Source organism: Trichechus manatus, unplaced genomic scaffold, assembly GCF_000243295.1.
Source record: "Trichechus manatus latirostris isolate Lorelei unplaced genomic scaffold, TriManLat1.0 scaffold00025, whole genome shotgun sequence".
Taxonomy (NCBI): Eukaryota; Metazoa; Chordata; class Mammalia; order Sirenia; family Trichechidae; genus Trichechus; species Trichechus manatus.
This window is the reverse complement of record NW_004443961.1, coordinates 4,085,549-4,103,373: the sequence shown is the minus strand read 5'-3', so window position 1 is coordinate 4,103,373 and position 17,825 is coordinate 4,085,549. Positions and strand designations below refer to the sequence as shown.

The following is a 17,825-nucleotide window of genomic DNA, read 5'->3' as shown; positions in this document are numbered from 1 at the left end:
TAGTTTTCTTTGTATAGGTCTTTTACATCCCTGGTTAGATTTATTCCTAAATATTCTTTTTTTTTTTTAGGGGCTATGATAAATGGTATCATTTTCCTGATTTCCTTTTTTGTTTTTCTCTTTATTGGTGTGTAGGAATTCAACTGATTTTTGTATGTTTATGTTGTATTCTGCTACTCTGCTGAATATTTCTATTAGGTCCAGTAGTTTTCTCGTGGAGTCTTTTGGGTTTTCTATGTATAGTATCATATTATCTGCACTTCTTCATTACCAATTTGGATGCCCTTTATTTCTTTTTCTTGCCTTATTGCTCTAGCTAGAACTTCCAGTACAATGTTAAATAGGAGTGGTGATAAAGGGCATCTTGTCTTGTTTCTGTTCTCAAGGGGAATGTTTTCAGCCTCTCTCCATTAAGAATGATTTTCACTGTTGGTTTTGTATAGAGGCCCTTTATTATGTTGAGGAATTTCCCTTCTATGCCTATTTTATTGAGAGTTTTTATCAGGAATGGGCATTGGACTTTGTCAAATGCCTTTTCTGCGTCGATTGAGATGATCATGTGATTCTTTTATTTATGTGGTGGATTACGTTGACTGATTTTCTAATGTTGAACCATCCTTGCATACCTGGTATGAATCATACTTGGCTGTGGTGTATTATTTTTCTGATATGATGCCGAATTCCACTGGCTAGGATTTTGTTGAGAATTTTTGCATCTATATTCATGAGAGATATTTATTTATTTATTTTTTTGTGGTGTCTTTGCTGGCTTTTGGTATCAGGGTTACACTGGCTTCACAGAATGAATTCAGAAGTATCCTTTCCTTTTCTATGTTCTGAAATAGTTTGACTAATACTGGTGTAAGCTCTTCTCTGAATGTTTGGCAGAATTCTCTAGTGAAGCCAAGATAGCAAACTTTTGATATATTTTATCACAATAAATTTTTTTTAAAAAAGAAATGAGACAGCTTTGCTAGATGACATATATATTTAAGCAGCAACCTAGAGTTTACAGATCAGTTTTGTGAGGTTGAAATACTAAGAAATGGCCATTCTCTGTGGAGAACCTGGAGGCTTGGAGAGAGGGTCTCCTAGATTGAGAGCCTGTGGTTCAGAACTATGAGGAACTAACTTAGTAGATGTTGTTGTCAGCTGCTGCCAAGTTGCTTCTGACTCATGGCGGGCCCCATGTGTGCAGAGTAGAACTGCTCCATAGGGTTTTCAAGGCTGTGACCTTTCAGAAGCAGATCACCAGGACTGTCTTCCAAAGTGCCTCTGGGTGGGTCTGAACCACCAACCTTCTGGTTAGTAGCCCAGTGCTTAACTGTTAGTGCCAACCAAGGACTCCAAAAACTCAAACCCATTGTGGTCCAGTCAATTTTGACTCATAGCGACCCTATAGGACAGAGTAGAACTGCCCTATAGGGTTTCCAAGGCTATTAATCTTTATGGAAGCAGACTGCCCCATCTGTTTTCTGCGGAGCAGCTGGTGGGTTTGAACCTCAGACCTTTTGGTTAGCAGTCAAGTGCTTAACCACTTGCACCACCAGGGCTCCTTCTAAGGACTCCACAGACACCTAGACAGGGTGAGTGAATAGAAACCAGCAGAACTCCATCATGAAATGGCTCAGCATAACACAGCTCATCGCAGCCCCTGATCCTGCCTGTTTCAGCAGTGCCAGGGCAGGGCTGGCCTCTAAAGAGGGCAGTGGTCCTGCCTCCCCCATCGCCTAGCCCAGGGACTTGGTTCTGGCCCTTGCACTGGAGGATCCCAGGCTGCTTCTATGCTGGCTGACAGGGCTGTGCTTTTGGTAAATGCAGATTAAGAACCAAACGGTGTGCAGTGGCAACTCCCAAAAGCAATCAAGTTCCACTAGGTGCCTGGATTGCTCAAGTTGGGTGTTTGGGGTATTGACCAGTGGGCATCAAATCAGTGATATTTACTCATCCCCTTGGTCAATATTTCTTAGCACATGTGAAGTCTCCTGACCTAGGCTTTGGGAGCACCATTCACAACCTACCCAGCACATCTCCCCTCAAGGAACCAGTAACCGGGCTGTAATGGGCATGTAAATGATCCATCCCCCGCTGCCCCATATACTTCCTATGAGCTGAAGATGTTCCTAGCACCCTCTTGGACACACTGATGATACCAGCCCCAGCAACTGGGTTTGACTCAACCAGCCGTCCTGCTCTTACTTGCTGGAGTCTGATTTCATTTAGGCCCCCTCTAATTTCTTCTGACTTAGTTAATGCCTTTGGCTGCTAACCTAAAGGTTGGCAGTTTGAGTCCACCCAGAGGTGTCTCAGAAGAAAGGCCTGGTGGTCTGCTTCTGAAAAAACCAGCCACCAAAAACCCCGTGGGATTGCCATGAGTCAGAGTTGACTTGACGGCAATTGGTTTTTTAAATTTCTTTCAGGCTTAGGGTACATGAGGCTATTCTCATGCGCTTGCCTGGTTTACATCCTGGAGGAAGTGAAGGCCAGGAGAGAACCAAGAGAGGCTACAAGAAGATTTTGCTCTTGTTTTAAACTACAATTTTAATACAACCAATAAAGGCAGTGACAAAGGCTGGCCCAGGCTGTTCTGCCAAGAGCTGGTGATGATCACAGTGTGACCGCCCCCAGTACAGCTGTTAAAGGGCAGCCCCCGCCCTGCGCTCTTCTCCCTGAACCCCATCTTCCCCCACACACAGGAGGGAAGCCCATGTTAACCAGCTGAAACCCAACCTCTTGGCGGCGTCCATGGAATCAAATGAGGGTTATGCATCTTCCCTTGAGTCTGACATACCCACTCAGCACTGTGGCCATGTACAGGCCCAGCTTGCGGAATATTTCCCAGTCTTCAACTTCTATGATCTTCCCGGCAATCAGGAACAGAATCCCCAGTGGCATGTAACTATAAAACAAACACAGCAAAGACGCACTTCCGTGATCGGGTATTTTCTCAGCTGGGGATGTTGGGGAGGGAAGAAGTCAGGACACGGTGCACACTCGGCTTGGCACGTGTGTCCAGCCAGGAACATACATCATGAAGCCCAGGTCTCAGTGTCAAGCCCTGGGTGACCACGCTGGCTCCAGTTTTCAGTACCTGTGTGCACTTTAATTTCTACCATCCAACCTGCCATAAAGGGGCAAATTTGGCAAGAACGTGTGGTCAAACTGGTGTTCCCAGTTCACAAACATCCTACTGACTGTCACATCGGAAGGTCGCGCTTTAGCTTGACCATCGCCTCCAAATATGGACTCTCAGCTCTTTCTAGCCACGTCACCTTGTTTCCAGGTGGTCGTACAGCAAGCATCCCTGGGTGGTGGAAATGGTTCATGTCCTCAGCTGCTAACCAAAGGTTGGAGGTTTGAGTCCATCCAGACACACCTTGGAAAAAAATGCCTGGTGATCTACTTCCGAAAAAACAGCCACTGAAAACTCTATGGTGCACAGTTCTACTCTGACACACACGGGGGCACGAGCTGGAATCAACTTGACCGCAAGGGTTATGGTTATGTTTAGTATCAGCAATAGATGTAGTAATACTAGTAGTGGAAGTGGCTGCAATGGCTCTATTTGTGGAGTGCTTACTGCAAACCTTGCACTGGGTTAAGCATATTAACATGCCTCATTTCACTTAACATCCTTCTCCCAACCCTGGGAGTGGTTTTATGGTTCTTTTTACAGATGATGGAGCTGAGGTTCAGCAAGATAAAGTGACTTGCTGGCTCAAATAGCTGGTGGTTTCACGAACCCTCTGGGTCACCGTCAATATCTACACATTGGACTAAATAAATAATGTTGAACTGAATCAATGTGAGATAAGAGGGCAAAGATGTCCCAGGAAAGGTGGATTTCTTGGCATCTCCAGGGACAGGGCAGATATTGGGCTGCTGTCACTGGTGTGTCCACCCAACAGCAGCTTCTGTTCAGAAGGGTCAGTGCCCAAGCTGTACCAGTTTTACGTATTTTGAACATCACTTCTGCATGGGGCCTAGTAAGGAAAGTACTTTGTGTTTTGATGTGCAAGGAACCCCCTCAAATCATTCCTTTAGAAGTTATTTCTTATGTGAAAGTTTGCTGGGTGCAAGATGATCTCCTAGGGCTTGAGGGAAAAAGGCTATGGCTGATGCCTAGACTTCCGTTAGTGAACTAACTCCTAAGTAGTATGTGGGATCAGGTGACGCTCTAGGGTCTTGATGGAGTCCCTGGGTGGTGCAGTTAACGTGCTCAGCTGCTAACTGAAAGGTTGGAGGTTCGAATCCACCCAGGGGCACCTCGAAAGATCACCTGGTGATCTACTTCCAAAAAAATCAGCCACTGAAAACCCTATGGAGCACAGTTCTACTCCGACACACATGGGGTTGCCCTGAGTCAGCACTGACTCGATGGCAACTGGATTATTTTTTTAGCATCTTGCTATTAAATGTTTGGCCTCTCTAGAGTGAGGTTAGTTGAGAAAGAGAATTCCCTTCTTTCTAATTTGGAGGGAGCGGAGTTGTCAGGGGAAAGCAAGATGGCATTAGATAGTGTTTGCTCACCACATGATGATCTGCACGATTTTCATGGTTGCATCACTCAAGGCATTGAAGAAATCCACCAGAATCTGTCCCTTTTCTCCCATTTTTCCAATGACAATCCCAAAGACGAGGCAAAAGACAATCAAGCCCAGGACATTCATGCCTTCAGAATACGAGCCCACTACTTGGTATTCCTTGGTTGTGTTCTGTGCATCAAAGCCAAGAAAAAAATATGTTGACGGGTGATTATAATTTTGTTAGAATGCACAGGCCCTGAAATGAAAAGATATGCTAGCCAAACATCATAAACTAGTGACCTACCAGTCACAATCAAACGTTCTTTAGGAAACATGGTTTAAACAAAACAACAACTATGCTTGTAACAAATCTTATCCACTCAATTCAAGTTTAAAGGTTTTCTGCCTTCAACAGAGACTCTTAGTTAAAAATATTTAAAGTATACATTTGAATATTTCTTTTGAAGATTTCTTATTCCAGAATGTTTTACATTTTTAATAAAAATTTTAGAATCGAGGCACTTTTTGAGGCTCTTTTAACTATAAGCTGCCTTTGAAGTCGGCTTTTAAAAAAAAAGATAGGAATTAATAATGGAGAAAGTATAAAATATTTACCAGGGTGAACATTTTTTAGGGCATTTTACCATCTGCGTTAGGCAATAGTGAAGCACAGAACATTCTTCATTGCCTATGTTCTTAGATGACCAACAGCATTTTAAGGATATAAGACTATGTAGAATTTTTGACAAAAATACACAATAAGCTGCCTTCTTCAAAGATACAAAGGAATTCATAAGTTGTAGAAGTCTAGCCCACCCATTCCATATTTTCCCTTTACCCAGGATTCCCTTCCCTATCATGGGAAATGGGGACAATTTGGAGAATCCTTTGATTGAAGTTGGATCCTCCCAAAGAAGTAATTCAAACAAATTAACCAGGTATCTACCACTAGGAGTCATTTCTTTATCATATCCTGGGTCAAAATAGCAGGATATTTACCGAGAGATTCCATAGGGAGATCATCTGAGTAGTGCACATCAGGTTTATAAGGAGTTATATTACCTAGCCACTGGGGTACCGATCGCTTCTGGATATTAGTGAGCAGCTCGAGTACGCATACTGCATTGACAATAGCATAAGATCTTAAAATTCAGCTGGAGGGACAAGTCTAGCTATGAGAAACACAAGCTAATGACAACATGATGGAGTGTGATTAACTGCTCAGCCAAGCTGTAAGGTACAAGCGTCGTATGAAGATGGGGGATAGGCATGAGGGCTGCCGTGGTCAGCGAAGGCTAGGCCTGAGGAGTAGATAGCCAAGAGATGGAAGGATGTTCCAGAAAAATGATAAGCAATGGCAAAGGAGACCTAGTGATGCAACGGTTAAGCACTCAGCTGCTAACCAAAAGGTTGGTGGTTTGAACCCACCCAGCGGTTCTGTGGAAGAAAAGATCTGGCCATCTGCTCCTGTAAAGATTACAGCCTAGAAAACCCTATGGGGCAGTTCTAATCTGTCACACGGGCTCACTAGGAGTCAAAATCGACTTGACGACACCTAACAACAACAATGGCAAAAGTCATTATGCACCTACTGGACCTCTCTGCCCTACTTGGATGATTCTGATTCATCCTTCATGGCCCTAAAACAAATTTAAACCGTCTTGTTGTGTTCCCTATAGGACAGAGTAGAACTGCCCCATGGAGTTTCCAAGGAGCACCTGGTGGATTTGAACTGCCGATCTTTTGGTTAGCAGACGTACGTCTTAAGATGGCAACGAGTTTGGTTTGGTTTTTGGTTTGTTGTGTTCCCGAGGAGCTCTGGTGGCACAGTGGTCAAGCACTTGTCCGCTAACCAAAAGGTTGGCAGTTTGAGCCCGCCAGCTGCTCTTCGGGAGAAAGATGTGGCAGTCTGCTTCCATAAAGATTACAGCCTTTGAGATCCTATGGTGCAGTTCTTCTCTGTCCTATAGGGTTGTTATGAGTTGGAATTGACTCAAAGGCAACGGGTTTGGTTTTTGATTGTGTTCCCCAAAACACTTGCTCTTCCCTATCGTCATACTCCTCACTTCACATAAGGCCAGAAGCCATGTCTGTCTTTTCTCCATTGCAACCCAATGTCCAGCAGGGTCTGGCATAGAGACAGGACTCAGAAAATATTTGTGGAACCGCATTGAAAGGCAGGAATGAGCGGTAACTGAGGAGGTGGGTGCAGATAGGAAAACTCGAGAGCAGTCATTTTCTGGGGGCTCAGAACTCTACCAGAGGAGTTCATATTCCTGCGGCAGGAAGCAGGGAGCCACCGTGGTCTAGTTCATTTGAATTTTTAAGTCTACAAATATTTCCTTTTCCTGTAAATATTCCCATCCTGTGTGAAGGCAGGGGGTGTTCAGGGAGAAATCTCCTACAGACGTAAAATGTACCACTTCAGGGCCACACCTTCTAACCTCCAACTTGAAATCCCCAGAGCTCTGAAAGCCTATTGGTGAGTTTATGGAAAACTCTCTTGGTGGCAAAACCTAACCTGAGCTGAGATGAAGCTATTGGTAGTCTTTCCTTCTCTCACCTGGCGGGGACGTTTGTGATTTTGCACAGAAATATCGATGCACTTGATTCGGGAGTGTTTTTGCCCATCCCACGTGAGGGGGTGACACAGTATGCGGTGTACACAGTGCATGGTCTTCTGAAGTCTGAAGTCTGACTCACATCTAGCCAGAGGGTTTTAGATAAGTAGTTGTGGACCTGCATTCCATGCTTACACAGGCTTACAAATCTAAAGAGAAACTTGACTCTACCACAGGAGTCGAGGTGATGTAGAGGCAGCAGGGCTCACTGCCTTCCCCATGTCATGTTGCTACCTCACGTCGCAGGCCCTGGGGAAAGAGAGTAGGAGACAACAAAGCAAACGGTACCTTGGCAACTGTGGTCGTCATGGCAGCTGTGACAGACTCTTCCGTCAGGTTCGTCACTGGTTCACCTGTAGACTCCACTTCTTCACGTGTGGTTTTGTACTGCACGTCAGGGAAGAACAAAAACACACAAGCAAACACAAAGAGAGTTTTTGTAAGCTTCTGAGGCTAAACCACAGGAAAACATCGTTTTGGCCAAACAAGTGCTGCTCAAAGGTTCTACTTCTGACACCTCTGTTGGCTCCAGTGTTTGATGGTACAAATCATGAGGTTTTGGAACCAAAAGTAGGATCAAGAAATCCAAACCACTGACCCCCCAACAACCACCATTCAATAATACCAGAATGTTCTCTCACTTTTATAATAAGGGACAGACTAACAGAGCAATAATGTAAAAGAAAGTGTAGGTTGTATTTTTGGTGTTTTGACAGACCCCAGAGTTCCTGGGTGGTACAAACAGTTAACAGGCTCGGTTGCTAACTGAAAGGTTGGAGGTTCGAGTTCACCTGGAGGCACTTTGGAAGAAAGGCTTGGTGATCTACTTCCAAAAAATCAGCCACTGAAAACCCTATGGGGTGCAGTTCTACTCTGACACACAACGGGGGTGCCATAGGTCGGGGTCAATTGGATGGCAACTGGTTAACTGGTTTGACAGACTATACAGTGATTCCTCCAATCATTTTTGTTATCTCTTTGTTTTTTAAATTTTTCTGGTGGTGAAATATATATAACAAAGCGTTTCAACCATTTTTACATGTACGATTCAGTGACATGAATTGCGTTTACCAACTTGTAACAACTCGATGGCAACTAACAACAACGATACCGTTGGGTGACAATCACCAGTAACCATTTCCAATTTTGTCATCACCCTTAACAAACACCCTGTGCCCCTCATCTGGGAAAAACACCTCATCATTTCTAAATGCAGTCACGATGACTTTAATAAACACCGAGAAAAATCTGACTTGTCCACCCTGAGCACTGTGCTCTTTTAAGGTCTATCTAGCACAACTTGACAAACGTAATCCATCTTTTAAACATGTAAAATGTACATGTAAAAACTGTTGAAATGGTGCATCTTTTGCTGTGTATAGTTTCATACAAAAAAATTAAAGGAAGAAAAGATCTACCTACATGGGATCAAACTGACAGCAGCAACTTGAAAGATTAGATAGGAAGTTCCGGGGCAGTGAGTCTATGTCAATGGGGGAGGAACAACTCAGAAAAGGAGGGTGAGAATGGTTGTACAAGTCAAAGGATGTGATCAAGGTCACTGAATCGAACACGCAGACATTGTTGAATTGGTGCATGTTCTGCTGTATATATTCTCAACAACAACAACAAAAATAAAATAAATTACATAAAAAAGAAAGATTTGACTCTATGGTTGTTCCATAACCAACATTTCTTTTTAGGGCTATTCAGTCGGTGAGATTTCTGTTGAATTCCCTTCCGTTCCTTCAGCTGTTTGGTTCTGCGTAGGTTCAGCATGGAAGTTTAAGAAAGAGCCAGTGTATCATTACACCGGGCATAAATGTTACTCCTATAGGGTTTTGTCAACACCAAGAACCTTATAAATGACCACTGTGACTGACTGCAAAGGCACTCCCAAAATAGAGGTGGTTCTGTGCCTCGTGGAGATTTGCCGGGAGCAATTTAATTGCTGTTTCTGTGAGTCTACACAGAGGGCTCTGTTCATGTAATTCATGTAAATGAACACAGCTGCTTGTGATAGATTCAGCTGTCTTAAAGCGCTTAGACAAACAGGAGAAAAAGGCTTGAAGTAAATGAAGTGAAGAGATTGTTAAATTTTCTTAGAGGAAAAGAATCATGACTTTGTTGTTATTCTGGAGAGTCCCAGCTGTTGTTGCTGTTAGCTGCCGTCGAGTTGGCCCTCAGCTCATGGTGACCCCATGCTCCATGGAACTGAACGCTGCCTGGTCCTGCGCCATTCCCATGATGGGTTGTGGACGGGATCACTGTGATCCATAGGGTTTTCACTGGCTGATTTTCGAAAGTAGATCACGAGGTCTTTCTTCCTAGTCTGTCTTAGTCTAGAAGTTCTGCTGAAACCTGTTCAGCTTCATAGCCACACACCCATCCCCTGACAGATGGGTGGTGCTTACGCACGAGGTGCACTGGCTGGGAATCAAACCCAGGTCTTCAGCACCGAAGATGAGAATTCTACCACTGATCCACGACTGCCCCCAGAGCCACAGAAATGGGGACGTGATGATTAAGGAGAAGTCCGAATCCCAGGTACACTAACCTCACTGCACAGGTTAGATACTGATTTCCCAGCACTAGAGGGAAAGGACAGCGGGGATGGAGAGCAAACTTTTTCTCACTTCGCTGCACTGCTCTTCAGGAATACAACATGGCTCTGCAACAACAGGTACTGGAGGCCATATTTAAACATGCTCATTGATTGACAGATTCCTGACCCTGCTCCATTTGAGCCCTTTGGGGGAAATAAGCATAGAAGAAACGGGAACAGAGTAAGCTAAGGCATGCACTACACCGTGTGCCGGACAGACCAGGGATACCAGGCAGGGAGTGCTCTGAAACCCTCCATTCATGGGTGCACTTCCTGCTACCATTTTTGATAGGCCAGTTCCATTTCTTGGGTCCCAACAGGGGAAAAAAAAAAAATCTCATTTGATGATGGGAAGAAGAGAGCTACTGGAGGGCAAAAGTCTTTAACATTACCTGCTCGAAACAGGCTTGGACAAGGTTCTCAGGGAACATATTCCTGGGGGAGACATGAAAGGCAGTATTATGTTAGGGCAAAAAAGTGTTCGCTGTCAGACCCAATACATTGATGGAAAGGTATGTAATACAGAACTAGAATCCTGGATTTTCTTCCAGCTTCACCATTGCACAATACTTCCTTGTGTTAAGATGATGCTGAGCTTCAAGCAAGTATAGGAAGCGCTCCTACCTAGACCTCACTTAACTGATTCACTGATAACTCACTTGCTTTCCTCGGTGAAACATCTCATTGGTGGGTGAATACTCACAGTCAAGAGACAATTCTTTAATATCCTGCACATTTCTGTTTTCATCATTGAGGATGTATATTGACCAAGAGTCCATTGTACATCTCCAAATTCTTTATGCCAAATATAAATATTATGTAAAGTTATGAAAATACAAGCATGAAAAAGAAGCTGTGGTTTCTATAAACCCTAAGCTGAATGCCCATATTAAATAAAGACAAGTGACTAATATTTTGGCGGTTGAATTAAGCGTGGGAAGACAGTTGAAATTAAAAACAAAAACAAAAACAAAAAAAACTGGAAGGATCTGGCACTCAGATTTTTTTTTGCAATTTCTAGTTTTCCTCGATCCACTTTATGGAAACAGAATCTGAACATTGTAGAGGATGGATTTATAAGGGCTGTCTATGCAATAAAAATGATACGGAATTCCAATTAATTGACATACTACATAAAAATTGGCAAATAAATGCATTCAAGTTTTAAGTGAAAATAAAATATGTAACGTACATCTATACTGTTTTTTTAATGATTCTCTGTTATTTTTTGTTAACTGACCAACTTCTGGCCCCAACTGCTTCAGAATCTACATTTTAACAAGATCCCCAGGTGATTCTTAGGTATACATCCTTATGTATCCTTATGTATACCTAAGAATCACCTGGGGAGCTTGTAAAATACATAAGAAGCACTGGGGATCTTGTTAAAATGTAGATTCTGATTCAGTAAATCTGGGGTGGAAATGCAAATTCTCAGCAGGGGTTGAACCGAAAATAACCGGTTGGAAGCCCTGGGGCAAATCTGAATAACATTAAACGGCAAGTATGAGTTGTCCATAAGCCTGACGTTCTCAACCCAGGGTCTGCGTTAATTAAAAATTTTTGAGAAATTTCAAGGTGGCAGCAGAGCATTAAACCACATGCAGGGCCCGGCATGACTGCCCGGGTCGACGCCATGGAGCCACCCTCCTGGAGGACACTCACCTGATCAGGTCCAGCAAGGCGTCTACCGTGCTGACTTCAGGGGTACTGCCCACCCTGCCCATGGCATCCATTTTCTGGCTGACACCAGGCTTGATGCTCATCACCAGCACGATTCCTGCAATCAAAGACAGCCCCACAGAGCATTAAGAACCTTCCAGAACACCTGGCATCCCTGGTGCATCCCTCTCAGAACCAGCAGGCATGGTGGTGCTAGGCAATACCCCATGAGCCTGCTGAGCCTCAGCTGGGACCTCAGTAGCAGCCTTAATTTCCCATTACATGAAAAAGCAGAACTCTTTCCCTCAAAAAAGTTAAAAAAAAAAAAATGCATATTGCTGTTCTGTTTTGTTTTTTTTTAAATGCGGGGACTGAATCCCAGGATTGCTTCTGGAAACACTTGCTGACCAGAATATTGTCTTCTTTAGCTTATGAGACTAGCCTAGGCAGCTCTGGGGTGAGTGTGATTCATTTTCCAACCCAGAGGACTTGTATACTATCTTTCTTTAACTTTTACCCACAGATCCTGGTTATCCTCCTGGCATTACACACAACAAGCCTTACCTTCCTTCCATGTGGCAGGGCTTCAAATATCTGGAAAGTTGTCGTGAGGGGGGAAAGTATTGTTCTATGTGACTCTAAGTGGGTGGAATGAGGACAAGTAAACAGGAGCTACAGGGAGAGACAGTTCACTGGCTGTGAGGAAGAACTGTCTACAGGGTGGAGTGTCTTTCAGAGCTAAGTGATAGGGCGCCATCTTGGCCTTTGGAAGCATGGGTTCCTATCATGTGAGGTGGGATGCTGTAGAAGACACCAAAGCATCGGAGGCTGTTTGACTAGAGGAGAGTGATGGAGAAAAACATCCCTCTGCCCCAGGAAGAGAGGAGGAAATGCTAATCCGGGGGCGGGGTAGGATTTCAGGGTGCTGAATGGGTCAGTTGTGCTACTGGGAAGGGGCAACAGGAAGGCCATGAGTGGGTATGATCCACTCTGCCCTTTCGGGGGTGCAGAAGGGATACACGTCCAGCTAGTAATAAAGTGGAGTCCCTGCGTGGTGCAAATGGTTCTTAACTGAAAGGCTGGAGGTTTGAGTCCAGTAGACCTGGAGATCTACTTCTGAAAAATCAGCCACTGAAATCCCCATGAAGCACAGTTTTACTCTGACACACACGGGGTCACCCTGAGTCAGAGTCAACTTGACAGCAACTGGACTGGTCATAAATAAAGCAGTATCTTGCTTTCTCCCTGCGCCTTTTTTTTTTGTGTCTGTCTTCCTCAGGAACCTCATGAGGAGACGTGCTCTTCCCTTGAGGCAGAGTTCAGGTCCTTCTAGGTCCCCTGGCCTAATACCACTAAAACCTCACCCTAAGTTCATCTCCAAAACTTATTAATTTATTCGAGCAGGGCTGCCAGGGTCAAGCTGACTGTGGCACCTGAGTCACGTTCCCTGCCTCCTTTCCCATTCTAGGCATCCTTCTTCAAATGTCACGCTAGGTCACAAAGGGCGGGATGAGCTTTCTTCACAAGAGAACGCCACAGGTTCAAGAGCAGCTATCCTCCCTTACTAGAACCTTCTCCCTTCTTCAAGTGGGACTTACCCTTGGCAAGACTCTGTTAACTCTTGGTAATATATGAAATGTGAAATACTGAAATGTTATCTTTCTGGAAATATTTTATAATTATACTCCATCTACTATTATCGACTCACTAGTTTAAGGATTATATAAGCTCTTGGCTTGGCTTCCTTCTACCCAACGACCTTGACAAGGCACAGACATGTTACCCTCTTTCTGTTTCTTACTAGAGACATTAATAACTTCAGTCAGTATTATATCTTCTTCACGCAGAAGGAACTATGTAGACATCAAGCCAAAAAGCTTCATGGTAGTGTGACAATACTATTTTCTGATTAAAGAAAAAAGGGGGGCATTTAAAAAGCTCCACTAGTTTTTGAATGAAAAGTCACGATCACATACAGGAATAAGGATTCAGAAATAAACTTTACCTAGAATAACAGCGCTGATAGTTGTGCAGAAATAATACATGACAGCACGCAGACCAATTTTTCCGGATATGTTGGAATCCAGTGCAGCAACACCTGAGAGGGGGCAGGGAGTCAAATGGTAGTAATGTTTAGAAGATCAACTTCCAGGATTGGTGCTTCAGTCTTCAAGGTATGAAAGGAAAAGCTGAGAGCTGTTCTCTGCATCTATTAGGCCTGTCTCCCACATTTTTAAAGGATAAGAGGCAACGGGAGGAAGATGCGCTTCAAAATCCCAAACACAGAATTCAGAGAGGGAAGCCAAGTGGGGTCCTCAGGGCCTTAGTCTACCGTGCCAGGCCTTTGGCTTTTCTTGGGCGTGGTGATGAGACACATCCAGAAGGAGTCTCCCTTCTGCAGTTGCTCTTAGAACATTATCAAGATTTTGCACATCACATCACTCAACACCTCTTAGGATAAACCCCTTTTGGAACTCAGTATCAGGAAAAGTGTATCTTGAAGAATGAACATAGTCCTTTTATCACATAATGAGAATCGTGTAACTCAAGACTGTTTCCCTTTTTGCCTTTTCTGCCAGGAAGCTCAGAGTCAATTAAAAAACTAACTTTTACGTTTGATTATAAAAGCAATATATGTTCATCACAAATATCTGAAAAAAAGAGGGAAATATAAAGATGAAAACAAAGATCACTTCATCTCATCAGCCACAGTTAACACGCTGGTGAATTTTTTTTCCAACATTTTCTCTCTTTTTGTCGACATAGCTAAGATAATTTTATAGTTTTTAATTCTCTCTCTTCTTAATACTGTCTTATAAGCAGTTTCTCATCATTAAAAATTCACCCTGGGGATAAATTTAATGGTGACATGATCTTCTGTCCTGTGGGTGTACTATAACATACTTAATTATTCACTTATTGCTGGATCTTTAGATAGTCTCAGGGACAAATTCAATAATAAATCACAGTAATTTCATTATCCATCCTGGCTAGCATATTTCCTTTCTCTTTTCATGATTTTCAAATTGCTTCTACATTAACAACATTATTGTGTACGGCTTCCATTGTAAGACACTTTAAAATTTCTGATCAAAAGAGGTAGGATATAAATAAATTCCGAGGGCCCAGGTAACTTAAGAGACTTATGAGGTGCATTATGGGGTTGGCAAAGAATATCAAATATACCATGGACTGCCAGGAGAACTAAGACATCTGTCTTGGAAGAAGTACAGCCAGAGTGCTCCTTGGAAGTGAGGATGGCAAGACTTCGTCTCACATACTTTGGACATTGTATCAGGAGGGACCAGTCCCTGGGAAGGACATCATGCTTGCTAAAGTGGAGGGTTAGTGAAAAAGAGTAAGGACCCTCGACGAGATGGATTGACACAGGGGCTTCAACAGTGTGCAGTGATTGTGGGGATGGCACAGGACTGGGCAGTGTCTCGTTCCGTAGTACACAGGGTTGCTATGAGTCGGAACTGATTCCATGGCACCTAACAATAACGTGAGGCCAGTGATGGTTCAGTGATAAAATTCCCGCCTTCCACGAGGGAGATCTAGGTTTGCTTCCTGGCCAAAGGACCTCAAGCACAGCCACCACCTGTCAGTCAGTGGAGGCTTCTGTGTTGCTATGATGCTGAACAGGTTTCAGCGGAGCTTCCAGATGGAATAGGAAGAAAGGCCTGGTGATCTATTTCTGAAAATGAGCCAATGAAAACTCCATGGATGACAAGGGTCTGATTCCGTTGTGCATGGGGTTGTCATGAGTCGAGGTCTAGGGGATGACTCAGCAGCAGCTAATCTAACACATCTTTAGATCTAGTTTCAAATGGTCTTTGGCTGCCAGTAAAATGACTGAGTATTGTCTGGACTTGACAGGGTTTTCTGGAAAGCCATGGAGAGCTGTACTGCAGGTGGAAGGCATAGATTCCTCCTGGGTAGAAACCCTTGCCCTCTGTCATAGGTGCTCCCATAAGTGGGAAGCAGCTCTACTTCTACGTGGGCCATGGGGCAAACTGAGAAAGAATCATGTCATTTTTCAGCAAGTATTTGAGGTTTCAGACCTTACCCTGTCTGATTTCCAAAATGAGAATCTCATTTTGAGTCAAATGACAGTCACATTTCAATTTTAGAGTGCAGAGCATTGTTTTGGTAAACAAATATAATAATAATGGTCGTCGTTGTTGTTTTCCCATAACTGTTTGCAAAGTCTGCGGTACAGGGCAGCAGGAAAGATGAAGAGGCTGTCGCAAGGCAACCCCAAGGCCAAGGCAGCAAACCTCTGCATACACAAAGGTCTACCACGAACAGGCACAGGTAGCTTTACGTCCACTCCTCACGCTATAAAAGGCCCATCCATTTTCTTTAGTGACGGGGGGATTATGCTCCTTCTGTATGATTGTACCTATATGGTGCACAGGAAAAGTCCCAAAGGAAGCTATAATCGTCACGATGGCAGAACAAGTCATTCCTCACTCTAAACACACCGGTCCTCTGGCTGCTCATTGCTCCTTTGGCAGTTAGTGTTTCCAGAGAAGGAGCTCTGGCCTCTTCAGCAGTCACCCCAGAATGTCATGAAGGCCGTTCACCAGCCTCCGGACAAGACCGAACAATTACCACCTGATGGGCATATTGCAACAGTGGCACCCTAGGATAACCTTAACGATAGATTCTAGTCTCTTTCTTTGGAAAAAATGAAGTTGGGTGTGCTGAGGACACTGCCTTTTCCTGATGGTAAGACAATTTAAAGTAAGAATTATGCAAAGAACAAGATAAAAAAAAAAAAAATCAAGACAGACTGAAGGTCACAATTCAGAAACAAATGACCTTTCATATTTAGTTTAAGACTCTAAAAGAAAGAGCAAGCAATAATGTAAATATACAAAACTGCTAAGTATGCTATGTGGTTATAAATGTGCCTGTTCAACTTTCGAGTTCAGAACACTGGGTAAACAATTATGTATTTATAATAACAATGGCTGCTGTCATTAGCTGCCATGGAGTCGATTCCGACTCAGGGCGACCTTATGTACAACAGAATGAAATACTGCGCGGTCCTGTGCCATCTTCAGAATCACTGGCATGTTTGAGACCATCCTTGTGGCCACTGTGTCAATCCATCTCACCAAGGGTCTCCCTCACCCTCACTGGCCCTCTACTTCACCAAACATGATGTCTTCCTCTAGCAACTGATTCCTCCTGATGACGCGTCCAAAGCAAATGAGTCAGACAACGTTCTGTTGTGACACACAAGGTTTTCACTGGCTAATTTTCAGAAGTAGATCACCAGGCCTTTCTTCCTAGTCTGTCTTAGTCTGGAAGCTCCGATGAAATCTGTCCACCACAGGTGACCCTGCTGGTATGTGAGATACCAGTGGCATATACACCTGGACCACAGCAACACGCAAGCCACCACAGTATGACACACTGACATACGGGTGGTGGATAACAATGGTAGGCTAAAAACAAAAAACCCACCAGAAAATCGCCAATTTAAGAGAATTCCAAGTTAACAGGTAGAGCACCTGCAACCCTGACCTACTAGCTGATGTTTGTCCAGACACCTTGTCCTTCCTCAGTAGATGACCAATGTAAGCAGGTCCCAGCCCCTGGGTGCTGCCAATGTCAGGTCCGGGGGCAGCTGCAGAACCGCCCTCAGGTATGTGGTTCAACATCCTCTCAGGATTTCCTTCCAGCAGCGAAGCAAATTAAATCTATGCGGGTAAACTGTTGCCAGCATATGCTGATATGTCTTCATCTGTTTTAACAATTTGGCCAGGGGCTGGTATCTCTGCTTCTACTCCAGGACCCAGCTGGCAACAAAATGCTTCATGATAATGAGATTCTTGGTGGAAAGATGTTAAACTAATACAGTCTAGAAGGAGGCAGCCAGTTCCTCTCTGCTGGAGTGCAGCACCTCTCCCGTAGTGATTTCTTTGCCAGCCCTCCACCTCAGTCTGACAATGTCCCTGGAGAGACCACAAGCTTATTCAAATCAACAATTGGACTTCTTTACATCTCTAGAGCTACTCCTCTACCTTTCTGGTCCTCAGTGATCAGGCGGTAAAGTGGCCCCCAAATCTAGGCTCTTGGACGCTTTATAATGCTTTGCTGGGGGCAGGGGTGGTGGCCACCTTAGAGGGAGGGAACATATGGTTGAACACAGCCCTATCTCTGCAAACCTCTATAATAGGTACAGGGTTCCCGGGTGACACAAATGGTTTGTGTTCCACCACTAAGCTAAAGTTGGCAGTTCAAACCCACCCAGCAGCACCATGGAAGAAAGGCCTGGCAATCTGCTTCCATAAAAGATTAAAACCAAACCCACTGCCATCAAGTCAATTCCAACTTATAGCGACCCTATAGGACAGAGTAGAACTGCCCCATAGGGTTTCAATCTTTACAGAAGCA

General features: G+C 44.0%; 1 protein-coding gene across 1 annotated transcript in view; it reads right to left on the bottom strand.

Annotated features, from left to right (window-relative positions):
• Positions 1–17,825, bottom strand: part of SLC1A1 (solute carrier family 1 member 1) — an 83,522-nt gene that overhangs the window by 18,271 nt on the left and 47,426 nt on the right. The window contains exons 3-8 of the mRNA XM_004373473.1: positions 13,420–13,512; positions 11,418–11,532; positions 10,145–10,187; positions 7,436–7,534; positions 4,531–4,715; positions 2,792–2,899 (exon numbers count right to left, since the gene is read on the bottom strand). Of these exons, the coding sequence (XP_004373530.1) occupies positions 2,792–2,899; positions 4,531–4,715; positions 7,436–7,534; positions 10,145–10,187; positions 11,418–11,532; positions 13,420–13,512 (643 nt within the window). The remainder of the gene's footprint in view (positions 1–2,791; positions 2,900–4,530; positions 4,716–7,435; positions 7,535–10,144; positions 10,188–11,417; positions 11,533–13,419; positions 13,513–17,825) is intronic.